Raw genomic sequence first — 16,815 nt, 5'->3', positions numbered from 1 at the left:
CACTTTCCACGGTGTGTGTGTTCCGGGAGAATGCGCAGGGACGAGGTGTGTCTGGCCCGCGGCCCCTCCCACCCCCCGCCCCTTTAACTCTTACAGCCCCGACGGCAGCGCGCTGCCCCAAGCTCCCCTGGGTTCCCTGGGGGCCCGAGCAGAAGCAGGAGGGTCCCAGACTCGGCGGGGTTCCCAAGGAGGCGGGCAGGGTCCCGTGGCTGGGCCAGGAGGCTGCCCCAGTCCTCGTCGCTCTCCACCCTCTCCCTGGGCACCCACCTACACAGCAGAGCTGCTGGTACAGGTAGCCTTTCCTGTCCTGCTCCGAGCCACCGTCCAGCCAGCCGGACCGATCCAGCAGGATCTCCCTTTGGAAGGTGTAAGAGGCCGAGACGGCGGCCCCCGGCACCTGGGCTCCCTCCATGGCTTGGAAATGCCCCAGAGACTCCCTCCCTCCGGGGGCTCAGCTATGCCAGGGAGCCGGAGCAGAGGTCGGGAGGGTGGGTAGTGCCTTCCCCTGCTGCGGTGTGGGGAGACAGCCCTGTTCCTGCTCACCACATCCTCCTCCTCCTCCTCCCTCCCTCCTCTCATTTCCCCGCCCTCCCAGTCAGGCAAGCAGGCAAACTGCCCGGACCAGAACAGCCAAGCCCCGCCGTGGCAGCCTTTGACCATTGCTAGCCCTGCCCTCCCCAGCCCAGCCCTTCCCAGCACACCGGGGGAAAAGAAGGGCCCTGGGTTCAGACACTCCTGCCCAGAACACCTACAGATTGCGTCCCTGCCCTCGTCCCAGGGGCAATCTCACCACATCAAAGCTGGGAAGTAAGAGTAGGTCAGCCTGCCTTCACCCTGCCCTAGTGAGAGTGGGTGGGGAGGGGGCTCCCCCGGCCCCCCCACTGAGAGGAGAGCCCTCTTGCCCCCCCCCAGCTCAGGCCCACGGAGGAGGGCCGCATGGAGGGGCCTCCTCTTCCCAGAGTACCCAAGAGCTGGCCCACTAGGATGGGCAAGCTGCCCACACATCCCTGGGGAGACCACACCCACACCAGCCAGGCCACAGGCTTCCCCGAGGATGCCGAGAACAAAGCCCGATTCTGTGGGACTGCAAGCAGCAGCTGGCTCCAGGGCCGCGAAGGCAGCGCTTCATGGGTCCTGGGGCTCCTGCTGGAGAGGGGAGTCCCCGGGGAGGCTTGGGGGAGGGCTGCCCACACAGCCTGGGAAATTCCCGGGACACCAGATGATGCAGAGGGGCAGTGTCTGCACACAGGCTCAAGTGGCTGAGCGCCAGGTCCCAGCAGAACTGACCAGTCCCCAGCCCCGGGCGCCGGCCCCATCCTCTGGGAGCTCTCTCCTGGACCTTGCACAACCCCCTTGGAGCTCGCCCAAGCACGGGCAGGAATAATAAGCCCAGAGGGGCACCCTAAACGCTCCCAGATCAGACCCGGGACTGTCGCCCCACATGGACAGTGCTAGGTGGGGAGCCAGTGGGGCGGCAAGGGACAGCTACAGCTGCTTTTTTCCCATAAAATCCGCTAAAGACAAGGGAATAAAGCAGGGAAGCCACGGGGTAGGCTGAGCAGGAAGGAGGGAGTTAACAGTCCAGTGCCCACACAGATTTCAGGGAAACCACAAGACAGAGAGGGGGAGATGGGCTTAGGAAGAAAGTACAGGGTGTGGCAGAGCAATCAGACAGCAGGGGGAGAGAGAGGCGAGGAAGGGGGGAGAACAGGACCCAGCCCAACCCAATGTAGGCAGAGGGACCACCAAAGAGGAAGGAAGGTTCGGGTGGGGCCGGGGAGAGAGCCAGCCCAAAGAGCTAGTCTGGATGAGCAGGCTTGGAGCTCTTTTTTTTTTTTTTTTTTTTTTTTTTTTAACTAAAGCTAAAAATTCTACAGGAAAAAACAAAAACTAAACTAAAATCACCACATGCAGATGTAGACTCATTAAAAAAAAGGCAGTCCCCAGGCAAGGAGCTGAGTCACCATGCAGGCACAGTGCCCTGTCCCAGAGCTTCCCCAAAGGGTCCGGCGACCACACCCAACAAGCCCCTAGACCTGGATGGAGAACGGGGACCGTGCATGGGAAAAAGCGCACATCTTTGTTTTCACTAAGTTCTCATTGAAATTCACCATTTCCTTTAATTATGAACTTAAAAAAAATCATCCTGAGAAATACATGACTAAGAGTCCAAGATATAAAAAAAGGATTAAGAATCCCATGCCCTAGATTGACAGCCACACATGTCCAGGGAAGCCCAATTCTTCAACTGATCTCAGAAGGAGATGCTCCCCTAGCTCAGCCCCCTACTGTTCTAAGGGTCCTGAGGACCTTGTATTATCTTTCTGAACTGACCACAATTCCCACTGTCCCCTGCAGAAAGCCCCACCAGATGGCAGCATGGAGCCCTCTTGGGGTCGCCAGATTCCTGGGGCAGCAGCCAGAGTCAGAAGGATGGGTGGATGAGCTGAGAGAACAGAGGACCATTAGCATCAGGGGGCCCTCATTCTACCATCTTTACTCATGACTCTCCCAAGCGTTTTTGTCCCATGTTTCCTAGCAACCCTGACCTCCACTGCTCTGTCATGACTACCCCGAGCCCTCCCCTCACCCAAATGAATGCGCACAGCATCTTCTGCCCCAGCCAGGCTCTTATGAAGCCCAGAGAGCTTTGTCCCACAGCAGGCCTTCCTGAGACCAGGTCCTGCCCCAGCATTTTGCTTGAGAAGCAGAAGACAGGCTGAGGGGGACAGGGGCAGACCTCCTCTCCCCAAACGGGAGGATGTCAGAGAGCCAACAGGCAAAGGAAGGCAGCCAGGGCGAGGAGAGAAGGCTGTGGCTGGGGCAGAGAATAGCCTCTGAAGACCCCTGCATTGACTCAAATCGGAAAGGGCCTGTCCTCTCCTCCATCCCTAGATAAAGTCCCCTCACACCACTGGGCCTGACCTTTCTGCCTCGGTCCTGTCCCACTCCCCCATCGCCCCACCTGCCAGCTAAGGACACAGGCCTCATCCTCCAAGCCCCTTTCCTAAAAGCTAAGAGCAATACCAGAGCTGCCCTGGATCCATCACCCTGCTGTGTCTTCTCAAAGGCCACAGAATCTGCCCGTTGGGGGATTAGGGCCCCTTCCTTCCCCAGCCTCTAGGGGCTCTGGTCAAGGGCACTAAGGCTTGCTGTTGGCCTGGGGGCCTCAGGGCAGGAGGGGATCCCGGGGAGCCGTGGCTCTGGGCACACTTAACAAAATAGTAGTTTGGGATGGTCGAGCTCCCCCATCCCCTCCCCCAGAAAGTCAAGGAGAAGGGCAGCTGGGAGTGAAGGCCAATCTCTGTCAGAAAGGAGCCAGAGGTGGGGAAAAATGGCCGGGCTCCAAGTTGAGGACAGCACTGCCCTTTCTCTTAGGACACACCTGTCTGTCCACAGGAACCTGACCCGCTGTGGCGGAGGCTCCCTCCCGTATGATAGACACTCAGATGCCCCATTCCTGGGAAAGCAGGCTCACATTCTCCAGGAGAGCAGAGATAGTGGCCCTCAAGGCCGGGGAGGGCTGGAGCCCTGGGGATGGGGGAGGGTGCTCCCTGCCAGCATGGCTGCCCTAGGGGACCAGGGTGACTTTGTGGAAAGAACAGGCAAAGGCCAGCTCAGCTGTTTGGGTACCACAAGCAGACCCAAGGACCTGAGACCAGGCCAAGAAAGCAGCTGTGCCTGCCAGTGAGGGGGTGAAAGAGGCCTAGGGTAAAGTGAGGGCCGAGCTGAAGGCCGCAGGAGCTGCAAAAGGCCCCCATGGAGAAAAGGCCTCCAAAGCCGGGACACTGGGAGGGGGGGAGGGGGAGCGGTTCTCTGCTCTTTGGTGCTCCTGAATGCCTGGGACAGCACCCAGGCCGGTCCCAGGCCCAGCCCCAACTGGGCACAAAGGCCTGGGCCCTGAATCACTGCCCTGGGGGCAGAGGGCTCTGTTCTGGGGTCTTACCCTGAGCCTTGGGCCCAGCTCTCAGGGACAGCACCTGGCCAGTCTCAGGGAGAGCACCAGGGCCATCTCAGGCCCAGCCCCGACCGGGCGCAGGCCAAGTGGGACAGCACCCGGCCAGCCTCAGGCCCAGCCCCGATTGGCGCAAAGGCCTGGGCCCTGAGTCACTGCCCTGGGGGCAGAGGGCTCTGCTCTGGGGTCTTTCTCTGAGCCTCGGGCCCAGCTCTCAGGACAGGAGCTAGGAAGAAGGAGGAGGGACTCTAGAAGGCCTTCGCACGCCCAGCATCTGTCTGTATTTATTTATCTGCCTCACTCATCTAGTTTCCTTAGTTAAACAGAACTAGTCATCCCACCTTTAGCCTCGGGCTCTAGCCGATCCGCACCTGGGGCAGCCCCAGGGCCCCTTTGGGGTAACCTCAAGCAGGGAGCCTCCACAAGAAGGCAGATTAGCTCCCCAGCCCAGCCCCAGCCCAGCAGAGCCCCGCCCCGGGCCCTGAGGGTCTCCCAGCCCCGAGCCCCGAGGGTCTCCCAGCCTCCACTTCCTGCCCCATCCCCAGGCGCCTGCACTCTCACCTAACAGGGAAGGGAGGGGTTAAGCTTCCCACACATGTGGTTGTGTTTAGTTTAGCTCAAGGCTGAGGAAGGGAGGGGAGGCAGGGCTGGGGAAGGGAAAGTTGGACCCGAGAGGAGGGAGGGGTGCGGGCCGCCCCGCCAATGAAGGTTCTGCCCCCCGGGCCCGGGACCGCCTCCCTGCGCCCGCCCCGCGCTCGCAGCTTCCCTGCCAGCAGCCCGAGCGGCAGCAGATGCGGGCCCTTACCTTGGGTGTCCTGCGCCTGTCGGCACCACCTCCGCCAGTGCCACACGGCCACCAGGGTGACAACGTGCCCCACCACCACCAGGGAGGGAAAGAGGTTCCCGGAGGGGTCCATGGGGCAGCCCCACGAGGAGGGGGCCCCAAATCTGGGCAGGCAGTGCCGGGCTGGCTGCAGCCGATGCCTGGGGCTGGCGCAGAGAGCCTGGGCAGAGGACCGGCCCCCTCCCTGCTCGAGAGGGAGGGAGAGAGGGAGGGAGAGAAGGAGGGAGGGAGGGAGGGAGGGAGCCAGCTGATTGAAGCCAGCAAGCAGGGAGGAAGTTCCTCCCCGACTCGCCAGACCCGGCCCCTTCTGCCCCCGGGAGCAGCCTGCAATGCAGAGGGAGGCTCTGCCCACTGAACCCTCCGGCCCTGTCCCTGCTGCTCGGCTGGGAGCAAAAGGGGAGTACCCGGAGCTTCCCGGGGGGTCGGGGAACAGCGGGCCCGGCTGCACAGCTCCCTTCCTCTCCCTCCCTCCCTCCCTCTCCCAGCCTCGGATCAGACTGGGCTCAGATATCCCTCTGGCAGATACAGGGTGGACTCAAGGTTAGCCTTGGCCTTAACTCCTGCCTGCCCAGAGACACACCCTGTGGGGGAGGGACCGCCCCTGCTCCTGCCTGGCAGCGCCTCCCGCAGCCTCCCCGCCACCCCCTCCCCCCAGAGGCCTGGGCACAGGCAGTCCCAGGGCCTGCACAGCCCACAGGAGCCTGGGGGATTATCTCCGTACGGGGAGAGGGACTGGGCCAAGGTCACACGGCTAATGGGTGAAAATCGGGCCTTGGAACTTAGCTCTGTGCTGTCCCAAGAGACATGGGTATGGGAGGGACTCCCTAAAGGTCACCACGTCCAAACCCCTCGATTACATAGGAGGTGGCTGGGCCCCAGAGAAGGCGTGAAGTCTGGGGAGGGGCCTCGGGTCCCATCACACCACAAAACCAGTGGGAAGAAAGGATGGGGGGGGGCTCAGGCCTTCCTTCCTCTCTGAGCCAAAACCCAGACCACCCCTCGGAGGAAGCATCTCAGAACCCTGGCCCTCACATCCAAGGGAGACGGGAACCAACTAGGGCTGAGAAAAAGGCAGCTGGGAAAAGCAATGTGGGCAATCCAGGCGCAAATCATCCCACCAGTAAACAGACCCCCCAATACCCCGGAGCGTTCCCTCAGTGCCAGCCTGCGGTTTCTGCTGGACAGCAGCCTGGAATCTGCCAACACCCTCAGGGGCAGCTCTGAGGATCCAAGGCCAGCAGCCCCCGCCCGCCCTAACCCGGGAGCTTAATTTCTCTCTCCCACTTTGCCCTTGTAGAGAACCCAGACTCAGGGCAAAACCCAATAGGCCCCATCTGACAGGGCCGAAGCAGGAGGTGGGCCAGGGAGGGCTGGCTACACAGAGGTCCAGTCCAGGATGTCTGACTTCCCTCAGAGCCGCGGCCTGGGCTTTTTATATAACCTGGGTCCTTGGGGCGAAAAGAGCCAAGTCAACTTTAAGAAGGTGCCTTTCCCAGACAGAGCTAGGGCAGGAGTCGGCGGCTCCCTCTGCCTCCCCCAGCACCCCCTTCCTCCCCCAGCCATCACCTCCTCCAAAGGCCCCCCCAGCTCAGCCCCTCCTACCTGGCACAACCTTCATTGGGGATCACTAAACTGGAGGGGACAGCAGCAGGCCAGGGAGGTTCCTACACCCCACACCCCAGCAAGCAGAAGAGAGCCGAGGAGCAGCGACGGGCCGAGCCGCTCAGCAGAGTTCAGAGGGTTCCAGTGAAATGTCAGCACCACCTTCCCTTGAGTCCATGGGGAGGGGGAGGGGGAGGGGGGTATTTGCAAGATATAAATATCAGACGGAGCTAGCAGAGTCTGCCACATCCACGCCACCGTCATGCGTCCCAAGTTAGAACATGACAGGGTCTCTGGGGCAGCGAGGGCACTAAGCCCCTCGGACACTCCCCCGACACACACAGCCAAGGGACAGAGGAGCCCGGCGGGAGGGGGGCGGCCCCTCCCCCTTTGTACCCTTAAATCCAGGGAGTCTAGATTTCCACAGCCATCCCCTCCCTCAAAGCTCTGAGGACACTGTAATCCCCCACCCCTCCCCCACACAACAGGATGCCCGCAGGCACTCTTTCCATTGTACAGACAGAAAAACTGAGGCACTCGAAGGCTTCCCTGAGACCTTGGGCAGGTCCCAGGCTGAGATGGAACTCAATCCCTGACAGGCAGAAAGCAGCCCCCTGCTTCTGGGCAGAAGCACCAACAAAGCTCCCTTTCTTCCCTGAGTGTGTGTGTAAAATTATTTTATAAATACTTCTATTTATCAATTATTTCTCTGGATCAGATTAATAAACAGCCAGGCAAGGCAGAAGGGAGGCGTTCAAGGGGAAATGCTGAGAGACAAACAGGGGAACTGGGACTGGACCCTCCGCCAATACAGCCCAGGACCTTCTCTACAACTGAGCCTTAGAAAGCTGCCTGGAATACTGAGACAAAGTGTCACCCCAAGGGGCTCCTCGAGCAGCCCAGCCGGTTGGGCCGCTCCGTGTTGCTATAAGAAGCTATTTGCTCTCCTCATTCTCTTCACCATCTGCAGTTCTTTGGAAGATTGGGGGGGGGGGGGGGGGGCGGTGTACAGGGAACTCCATCCAGGGGATGGCACATATTTGGCTGCCAAAGCCTAGACATTAAAAAAAAAACTGATCTTTCTAGATAGTCATTTACCTACTAGACTAACCTGTCTCCCAATACTCTATCATATAGATCCCATTATGATCTTCCAACAGGAAACAGATTGAGAAGGTCTAAGGGACTTTACTCATGGTCACTCAATTCTGAAGGGCTGCCAGAAAGAAGCAATTTAAAATGAAAGAGTCATCCTTCAGTACAGTCATCAGAATGAGCCATTATACATGAAAATGGGAAATTACTTCCAAAAGCATGGAATAAATCCACAGAAAACCTTCTCCACAATGCTATTATCTGAAGGCAAATAAATGGATTAAAAAAACATTTATTAAGCACTTACCATGTTATATATTTAACCCTATCCATGCAAAATCCTCAGGCATAGAAATATAAAAAGCAAACAAAAAGTTTGGCCTCCAGGAGACTATCCTCTGATAGTTTAAAAACAGCATATTTAGACAGACATAGAAATATGGATATATAGGTAAAATGGCAAAGGAAAAAAAAAATACCCGAGAGTGGAAGAGGAAGTTTTGCTTTAGGAAATCATAGGTATGGTTAAGTGGTATCATAAGACACTTAACTGATCTGCAGCTTATGATGGGGTGGTGTAGCGAAAAGAGTTGTTCTGTCACTTTTATTTGTCCCCACCCTCATACTGACTCACTGCCTAGATGGGTTTCCCAGAATAAATAATCTTTCCCTGCTCTGGGAAATAAAATTAAAATTCATTCCTCCCCTTCAGGTCTGAGCTCTTAATCAGAGACAGTACTCCACAAACTGACATTTTCAATCTTTCTCTTGGGACAGCTCCCTCCAGTGCCCTCCTCCCAACTATTTTCCCCATAAAAGCATTTGAACAAATAATTCTTGAAGTTAACAGAATCTGACAAGGTTTAAAACTAAGAAAGGCAAACTAGCCCTTCAGCAACAGGTTTCAGGTTCTAAGGAAGTAATCCAAAGGAGGGAACGGACAAACAAAACGACTTCCTTGGAGAGGTAGGGGAATGGGGGAACTGTGTGGAGAAGTCAGGTGCAAAGGCAGCATCAAGGGCACAGGATCCATACTGACATCTCATGTCTTCTTCAGGGGGGTTCTGAGCTTCTTGCCACTAAGATATCCACTAGAATCCGGGAGGGTCAGAATTTTTTCCCCGCTTTAATCTTTGCACTACCAATCTCTAGAATAGTATCTTAGCAATATTTTTTATTTTTAAAAAAATTTTTAAATGCTTTTTTAAAAAAGCAGATCTATGTTTTCAATTCACTAGGGCAGCCCTAAGTCAACAGAGGCCATCATGTTTTCTGAACATCATCCTAGGGTCCTGAGAAGTTATCTTTGATTGGATTTCTTGCTATATGGGAAAGGTGGGGAGGGAGAGAGAAAAATATGGAACACAAGGTTTTGCAAGGGGAATGCTGAAAAATATCTTTGTATGTATTTTGAAAAATAAAAAGCTTTTATAAAAAAATTAAAATAAAATGATCTGGAAAAGAAAAAAATTATCATTTGCCATGGGTTAGCTGCAAATGGAAGTTTTCCTAACTCTGAGGTCAGCTCTCTGCCCACCATGCCACATGCCCACCTGGCACATAATGGGCACTTAAGAATAGTTTGTTGATTTGGAATGGATTGAAGAATGCTTCTTAACCTTTGAGATGGCATCTAAGTGTCTCCAGCAAAAAGTCCTAGTTCGGCTGGAAGGATTCCATGATCATCTCATGCTTTTATTATGTTTTCTCAAAGCCCCTGCCCTTTCTCCCTTAACAAGATGTCAGGGGGCACTTTGACCCACCCTCATTCTGCATGGATTTGGAAGGTTGTGGGCTCCAGACCCTAAAACCTGAAGCAAGTCTGTATTTCACCAGAGGAAGGTGAGACAGACTTCTCCTCCTCCCTTCAGGCTCCATGCAGATATCTCAGCTTATTCTACTCACTTAGGGAAGGGAAGATGAGGAGGAGAGTAGGTCACTCTCCACCCATCCAACAGGGAAAGACGGTCCCATAACCTCTGATTGTCCACGAGTGGCAAAGGCCAGGAGATGTGCTCAGGGCCAGCAATCACTGGGAACTCATTTGAAGCTAGGGCCAAACTTCCTTTCCCAGCCAGGGGCAGCTCCTGCCAAGGAAGCTGCTAACAAGGACTCTCAAGAAGGGCAGTGCCCAGGCTCAGTCTGGTGAGGAAGGCACCTGGAGCAGGAGCAATCAGAGAGACCTAAAAGGGAAGAGTCTGGTGGCCCTTTAAGACCTTCCACAGGGACCTCTCAGAGATCCAGGGCTGATGGGGCCCAGTCCAGGAAAGCCAGGTGGGAGGACTGGGGGGAAGGGGAGGAGGGGTTTAGATTCCAGGGACCAAGAATAAACTATGTACTAGGTACAGAGAGAGGCAGAGGATACAGATTTCCTCTGCCCTCTCACCCCCATCATGTGCTCAGGACAGTCTAGGAAACGCTGCTGACTCAACTGGGAGTCGTGAGAAAGCCTTCAGGAAATTCCTGGCCCTGCCCTGCCAACAGTGTGGATGGCACCTGTACCATGTGTTGGTCCTGGCCCAAAGCCCCCGAATCCCCGGATCAACAGGACCCACCTGGAAGGAGAGAGGACCACCACAGAGGCTTCCCTGCAAGGGGATCCCATCTAAATACATGCACAGGCAGCATCATGGGAAAAGGGAAAGTGCTGTGGGCAAACAGCCTTGCCCCTTCCCCTTGGCATTCTGCTTCCCCTTGGCATTCTGCTATTCAGAGAAGTTCATTAGCACAGGGCCAAGCCAGACTGCCCCACCCTACTTGTTGCACCCCCTTGCCCTCAAATTCTTTCCCTGACAGCCTCACACTTGGGGGGGCTCTGGGATGCAGCCAAGGCACCCCCCGTTTCTGGGGCCTGTTCAACGGCTCCCCGGGCCCCTCACATTCCCAAGATGCCAGCGCCCAACCTCCCAGAAAGGGAGACTGAGGCCCCCAAGGAAAGCCCCGCACATGGAGCCTTCCTGGCTTCTGGGGCCCCCAGGGGGGTGGCCCCCCCGCATCCAGACAGGCACATGGCCTGGGGCCGCGTCCCCAAGCTCCCCACCTACCTTGACCCCTCTGGATGAGTTCTTCCATGCAATACATCTCCATGGCCCTCGAGCCCCAGGCCAGGAGCAAGCGGCGGCAGTGGGAGCTCGGAAGAACGACAGGCAGAGAGGAGGGGAGCAGCAGGAAGAAGGGCGGGAGGGAGGGGAGCCAGCCACAGGCTGGGAGTGAGAGAGCGAGCGAGCGGGAGCTGTGGCGGCTCCTCCTCAAAGCCCTGGCTGTCACCGGCTCAGCCCCTCTTTAGTCACACAGGCCCAGGGACGAGTCAGACTAGCCCCAACAACGTCCGACCCAAAGGCCTCTTCCTCCTCCTCCTCCTCCTGCCTGCCTACCACAAGGGAACGGCACCCAGAGCGCTCCCACACCCATGGGGCGGCCCTAACCCTGCCCCAATCCCCGGGGTGCTGGAAGCTCGGCCCGCAGACTCCCCTCATCTTCAAAGCCCCGTCTGCTACCCTCTTCCATTTTCTAGGAGGGGCGTGGAAAGAGCTCCAGGCTTGGAGTCAGGAAACCCGAGTTCAAAGCCAGCCTCAGCCACAGAAAGGCTGGGCCAGGTCATTTTATCTGTCTGCCTCAGTTTTCTCACTGGAAAATGAGGATAATAATTGCACATTATTGTCCTTATATCCATATATATGATAAAAAATCCCCAGACACAGAAAAGCTGGGCCAGGTCATTTTACCTCTGTCTGCCTCAGTTTTCTCACTGGAAAATGAGGATAATAATGGCACTTTGTTATCCTTATGTCCATATATATGATAAAAAAAATCCATATATGTCATTTAAAAAATCCACAGATAGAAAAGCTGGGCCAAGTCACTTTATTTGTCTGCCTCAGTTTTCTCAACTGGAAAATGAAATTATTATCCTTATATTCATATATATATATATAATAAATAGAAAATCCATACAATAATTTTTTAATCCTTATATCTATATAATAAAAAATCCATATAATAAAAAAAAAATCCTTCCCAAGTTTGTTGTGAGGATCAAATGGGATAATATTAGCTAAGCACTCAGCACAGTGCCTGGCACACAGTAGGCACTTTATTAAGTTCTTTATTAAGCCCTTTCCTCAGGACATCAGCTGGAAGACCATCAGTTAACTTCTAAGGAGTGGTTCACCTCAGCTAGTTCCTGGCACTATCCAGCCACTCCCATCTCACAATACCAATAGCCTGACTTCTACAATAACCCCAGAACTTGTATAACCAACCCAACTTCTCCCCCATCCCGCAGCTAGGAACCAGCCTCTGGGAGAAAACTACCTTTCTCTGCTTGAAAACGAAAACCGCCTATTAGTGAAAGGGCAAGGTATCTGAATCCTGGGCAAGTGCAGGGTGGCAGGACCAGCACTCTCCCGGGAGCCTCAGCAAAAGAACCCGGGAAATGAGCTCGGCAAGCAAAGATGCTCCTTGCACAGATCTAGGAGGTATCGTAGTCACTCTGCCCAGACAACTTCTCAGGCTAGGGACTTGGTGAAGGGACCCAAGAGGACACCGGGTCTCTAACCAGAAAAGGGAGCTCCTGATCCTGAACTCTGGAAAGAGCCTGAAAGTCTGAAAGATGTTGGAGGGAGACGCTGGAGCCTTCATGAAGGTGGTCTTGTTTCAGCTAAAGGAACTGACATTTTAACTAAAGCCAAGAAGCAGTCTAGCCTTACAGCTCTAGGGGAAGCGTGCCCAAGAGGGAGGAACAAGCCAAGAACAGAGCACCCTAGACTGTGCTGAAGGCTACATCATATGGGGTTAATTGAAGGTCCCCATTTCTGCCTCATCTCCCACTGTAGGAATCCCAGGAAAGGATGAGGGAGGAGGATGGGGGGACATGCGGGTGGGAGCCAAGACCACAGAACAGAAGGGGGGCTGCAAGGCAAATCCTCCCCGCAAAGAGCAGATGCCTGCAGGGAGCCAGGAGCAGTAGGGTGGGGCCATCAAAGAGAGCCAGGAGGTTGGGGTCCTTGGCTGACTCAGCCTGGAGCTGCAGCCCCATCTGCCTGGTTTCCTGTTGGAAACTCTGAGCTGACAGAATGCTCCAGTGGCAGCCACAGGGCTGAGTCACCAGCAGTGCTTGGGGCGAGGCTGAGGGGCTGGAAGATTGGGGGGGCTCATCATTGAGGCAGTATAGCAAATCTCTTTCGGGGTCCAGGTTTTCAACCCCAATTCCACTTTCCAGGAGCAGGGTTGGTCCAGAGAAGCCTGGAAGGTGTGGGGAAGGAGGGGGGGGGGTATTTGGAGAGTAGAGAAAGGGAGAAGAAAGGAAAGGAATGGGGAAGGGAGCAGTTACAAGACCACATCGACAACCACAAAAGGGGGAAGCAAAGAAATCCCTGGTCTCATGTCACACTCACTCTGGACAGGGGACTACAGGAACCCAGGAGTTCCTATATACAAACTATCCTGTTATCAGGGACAAAGGAAGGGAGAAGAAGAAAAGCAGATGGAAAAAGATGGAAGAGAGAAGTCCAGACAGACATCTTGGCTGAGGGAGATCTAAATCCTTGGGCTACCACAAATTAACAAGAAACAAAAAAATAGTATTTGGAGAGTGCTTAACACAGTGTCTGACATATAGTGGGTACTTGATAGATGCCCATTTCCTTCCCAAGCATAAAAGATGGCACTTGAGAGCCTACTTTCACCTTAGTCTCCAGAAAGATGGATTAGAAGACCTGTCCATCTGATTATAAGGAGCTTCAAGTACTTGAAGGTCTGCAAAGTGCTTTACAAACATCATCTTACAGGATCTTCCTTGAGACAGCAACCCTTTGAGAGGAGTACTATAGGTCACTGTTATCCCCATTTTGTAGATGAATAATCTGAGACTCAGAGAGTTTAAAGTTGTAATTTTGTACTTCATCCTACTAAATCACCCAATTCATTTCTAAGAATGATGCTACACATGCTCAGCCACAGGCTTATCACCATCCTATTCCGTTAGAGATCCACCTTTCTCTTCAGAACAACCCATTGGATTTCTGTAGGAAATCTGCCTTTTGCACTCACTCCCTCAATCAAAGCCCTCTACCATTCTCCATCACTCTTTCTGTTACTCTTTATATATATATATATATATATATATATATATATATATATATATATACACACACACACACACACACACACATTTGTTTTTTACTCTTTCTGTTACTCTTTAGTCAACTCCAACAACAATGAAACTGAATAGGGATCAATGAAAAGTCCTGAAGGGGATTCAAATTGTCAAATGCATAAATAATAGGCAGGAAGAAATATGGAGAGAGAAAATTTTTTCTAAGACACGCAGGACATTTCACGGAACTATAAACTACATGTAAGACTACAGTATCATGCGGTGGACAAAACTTCAGTGCCATCTTAAAAAGTTATTCCTCCTAGGCATCTAGGAGGCAGTGTCCAAAGGGAGGGAGATGACAGTCATATCCTCTGCCCTGTTAGTTCTTAGGATCCTGACAACCTGTGTGATACCCAAGATGGTGAGTGAACTGAAAACTTAGAGCTAGATACAAGGATGGATTGAAAGACCTGGGAATGTCTAAGCTAAAGAAAAGAAAACTTGGGGTGGGGGGCATGATACAAATATCTGAAGGGCTGACATAATGAAGAGGGATTAAACTCAGTCTGCTTTGGGGCAGAATCTGCAGAGGACGGAACTAAATGGATGGGAAATCATAGAAAAATAACTTGGGTTTTTGGAGGAGGGTATAAAAAGGGGAATCCAGACCTGTGATTTCATCGGTAGATGGAAACTTGAGGAAACTCCCTCTGACAGTGAATGCTGGCAATTTAGAAACAGCTGACTTCATGGAGTCGGAAGTTAAGTGACTTGTCCAGCATCATGCCATCAGAAACTGGACACAAGTCCTTCCTGACTAGCTCTCTCTTTCTCTACTGCACCGTACTTCCTCTCTATAAAACTACATCAAGATTTAGGTGTGATAGAAAGAACAGCTTCCTAAAAATGTGTCCACCAGTAGAATGAGCTGCCTTGGGAGGTTGTAAGTAGATCTCTCCCCAGCCAGGCCCATCATGTCCCAAGTCCCCTTCTAACTCCCTATCCCCCTCACTGAAACACCCCAATTTGGAAGAGGTGTAGTGGGGGAAGCAAGGTATGGCCACTGAAGGCAGGAACCTATCTCAGTAAACCAATCAGAGCACAGAATAAGGGAAGAGGCGGGGAGAAGGGTAGCCCTCACTGCTGCCCATGGGCCAGGTCAGTGCAGAAGGGACAAGAGAAAGGTGAGGGGTAATGAGGAGGAAGGAGAAATGGGGGGGGGGAGAGAAGAGGGAGCTGGGGTGGGTAAAGGAGGGATAACAGGATCCTGGTTTTAGAGCCCTTTGTAGTGGGGGAAACCTTCAGAGGAGAAATGATTTTCCCATGCCTGTAGGGGTAGGAAGCAGCAGAGCTGGGAACTGGATTCCACCCCTTCTAACCCCAAATCCAGCACTCTCTCTACTCGACTGTGCCCAACACTACCAGAAAAAAGAAGACAAAGCTTGGAGTGGGAGGAGTGGGCAAGAGGAGAAAGGGGAGCAGAGAAGGGGGCAGCAGGGGAAGAAAAGAGAAGTTACAAAGCACTGATAATTCTTTGAGGTAAGTAATACGGGTATCATTATCCCCATTTTATAGATGAGGAAACTGAGGCCTAATGAGATTAACTCAGTGACTCATGGTGACACAAGCTAGTGAGTGTGGGCGCCAGGATATGAACCAAGGAACCCTGACTCCAAGCCTGGCCCCGCTCCCCTCCTTCCCATAAGCCCCGGGCATCCCTGGACCTCTGTGGAGCAGGAGAGAAGGAGAGCCGGAGCCTCCAGTTCCAAGCACCCTCCTGAGGCTGGTCCCCTGGGGAGCACTGCAGAGGCTGGGGAGGAGCAGGGGCGCAGGCTGAGATTAGCACCGGGTCAGGGGCGGGGCCAGCCTCCAGCAGCTGTCCATGCCAGTCCAGGTCCCTGAGAAGCCTGTCTGCCTCTAGCACCCCCAATGCTCAGGCCCTGGGCCTGGGCCCCTTGCCTCAGGCCCAGGGCTCTGCCCATGAATGAGGAAGAGGAGGAGAGACCAGTGTCCCACCTCCCGCCGACAGGGAACCCCAGGCTCGGCTCCAGATCCAGCCAGGAGAGAGAGGGTGACACCTGCTGGTCTCTTGGAGGTTCCCCCCACCCCAGAAAAGTGGCAGAGATCCCCAGTCCCCATGAGGTCCCTCCCCCACCTCCCAGACAGGGGGCTGCTGACCTGGGGCAGGGGTGGGCTCCGGGCCAGTCCGGGTCTGCGGCCCCTGGAAGGTGGGCACCACCGGGGGCTCAGGCGCCTCCTCATCCTCCTTCCGGCGATAAGCCTGCCGCTCTTCCCGGGCACTGTCAGGCCGCTTGGGCGGGCAGCTCAGGGGTCCCTGCACGGTCTGCACCCGAGAGGGCGGCCGGCGAGCAGGGGCCACCATGGCCACAGGCCGGCGGACGCGCTGCAGGGACGCGGGCACAATCTCAGGGGGGAGGTGAAGGTACTGGCGCAGGTGGGCGATGCCCTCATTGGTGAGGTACCAGTAAAAGTGGCGCCAGGCAAAGGTCTCCCGCACCAGGCCTCGGGCCCGGAGTGAGCCCATGGCCCGGATGACCTGCAGGTTGGTGACACCGCCGGGCACATGGGGGTGCAGGCTCTGGGGCCGAAGGTCCTTCTTGGCCACCATCACACCCTCCCTGAAGAGCAGCTCATAAATGGCCCGGAGCTGGTCCAGGGGCATGAGCATGCCGGCCACCATGGTGAGGACGGGGGAAGGGGGGCCCGGGAGTCAGGGGCCGCGGGGCTGCAGGCGGAGCCGGGGAGAAACGGGAGGCAGCAGCTGGCCGAGTGCGGCTTCCTCTCCGGGGCCAGGCGGGCGGCCGGCAGCGGGCAGGCGGGGCAGGGCAATGAGCAGCAGGGCAGCCGGCGGGAGTGCGGCGGCGGCAAAGGACTGAGGCGCAGGGAGGGACGGCACATGCCCCGCACTGAGCCCGTGGATCAGCCTGGCCCAGCCTGGGCCCCGGGCCCCGCCCCCTCCACACCGCCTGCCAGGCAGCTCAGTCCCAGCCCCCTCTGACTCAGCAGCCAATGGGCCGCTGCCCCTCCCGGCCAGACCGCGCTCCAGGGGGAGGGCGCTTGGGGGTAGGGAGAGAAGGGCGTGGGGGGCTCAGCTCCCCCTCCGCCACTGCTCTGTCAGAAATGAAGCGCTTCCTCCAACTATCTTAAGGGGGGCTTTGAGGCAGGAGCCGGATGGAAATCATTGACAGAAGATGGGAG

At 55.2% G+C, this 16,815-nt stretch overlaps 1 protein-coding gene across 1 annotated transcript in view; it reads right to left on the bottom strand.

Annotated features, from left to right (window-relative positions):
- PLEC (plectin) overlaps window positions 1-16,535 on the bottom strand; it is a 72,951-nt gene extending 56,416 nt beyond the window's left edge. Inside the window, exon 1 of the mRNA XM_031947637.1 lies at window positions 15,775-16,535. Within this exon, the coding sequence (XP_031803497.1) occupies window positions 15,775-16,297 (523 nt within the window). The 5' untranslated portion in view covers window positions 16,298-16,535. The remainder of the gene's footprint in view (window positions 1-15,774) is intronic.
- Between the last annotated feature and the right edge of the window lie 280 nt (window positions 16,536-16,815).

This window comes from Sarcophilus harrisii, chromosome 1 (assembly GCF_902635505.1).
Source record: "Sarcophilus harrisii chromosome 1, mSarHar1.11, whole genome shotgun sequence".
NCBI classification, from domain to species: Eukaryota; Metazoa; Chordata; class Mammalia; order Dasyuromorphia; family Dasyuridae; genus Sarcophilus; species Sarcophilus harrisii.
This window is presented reverse-complemented; position numbering and strand designations above follow the sequence as displayed.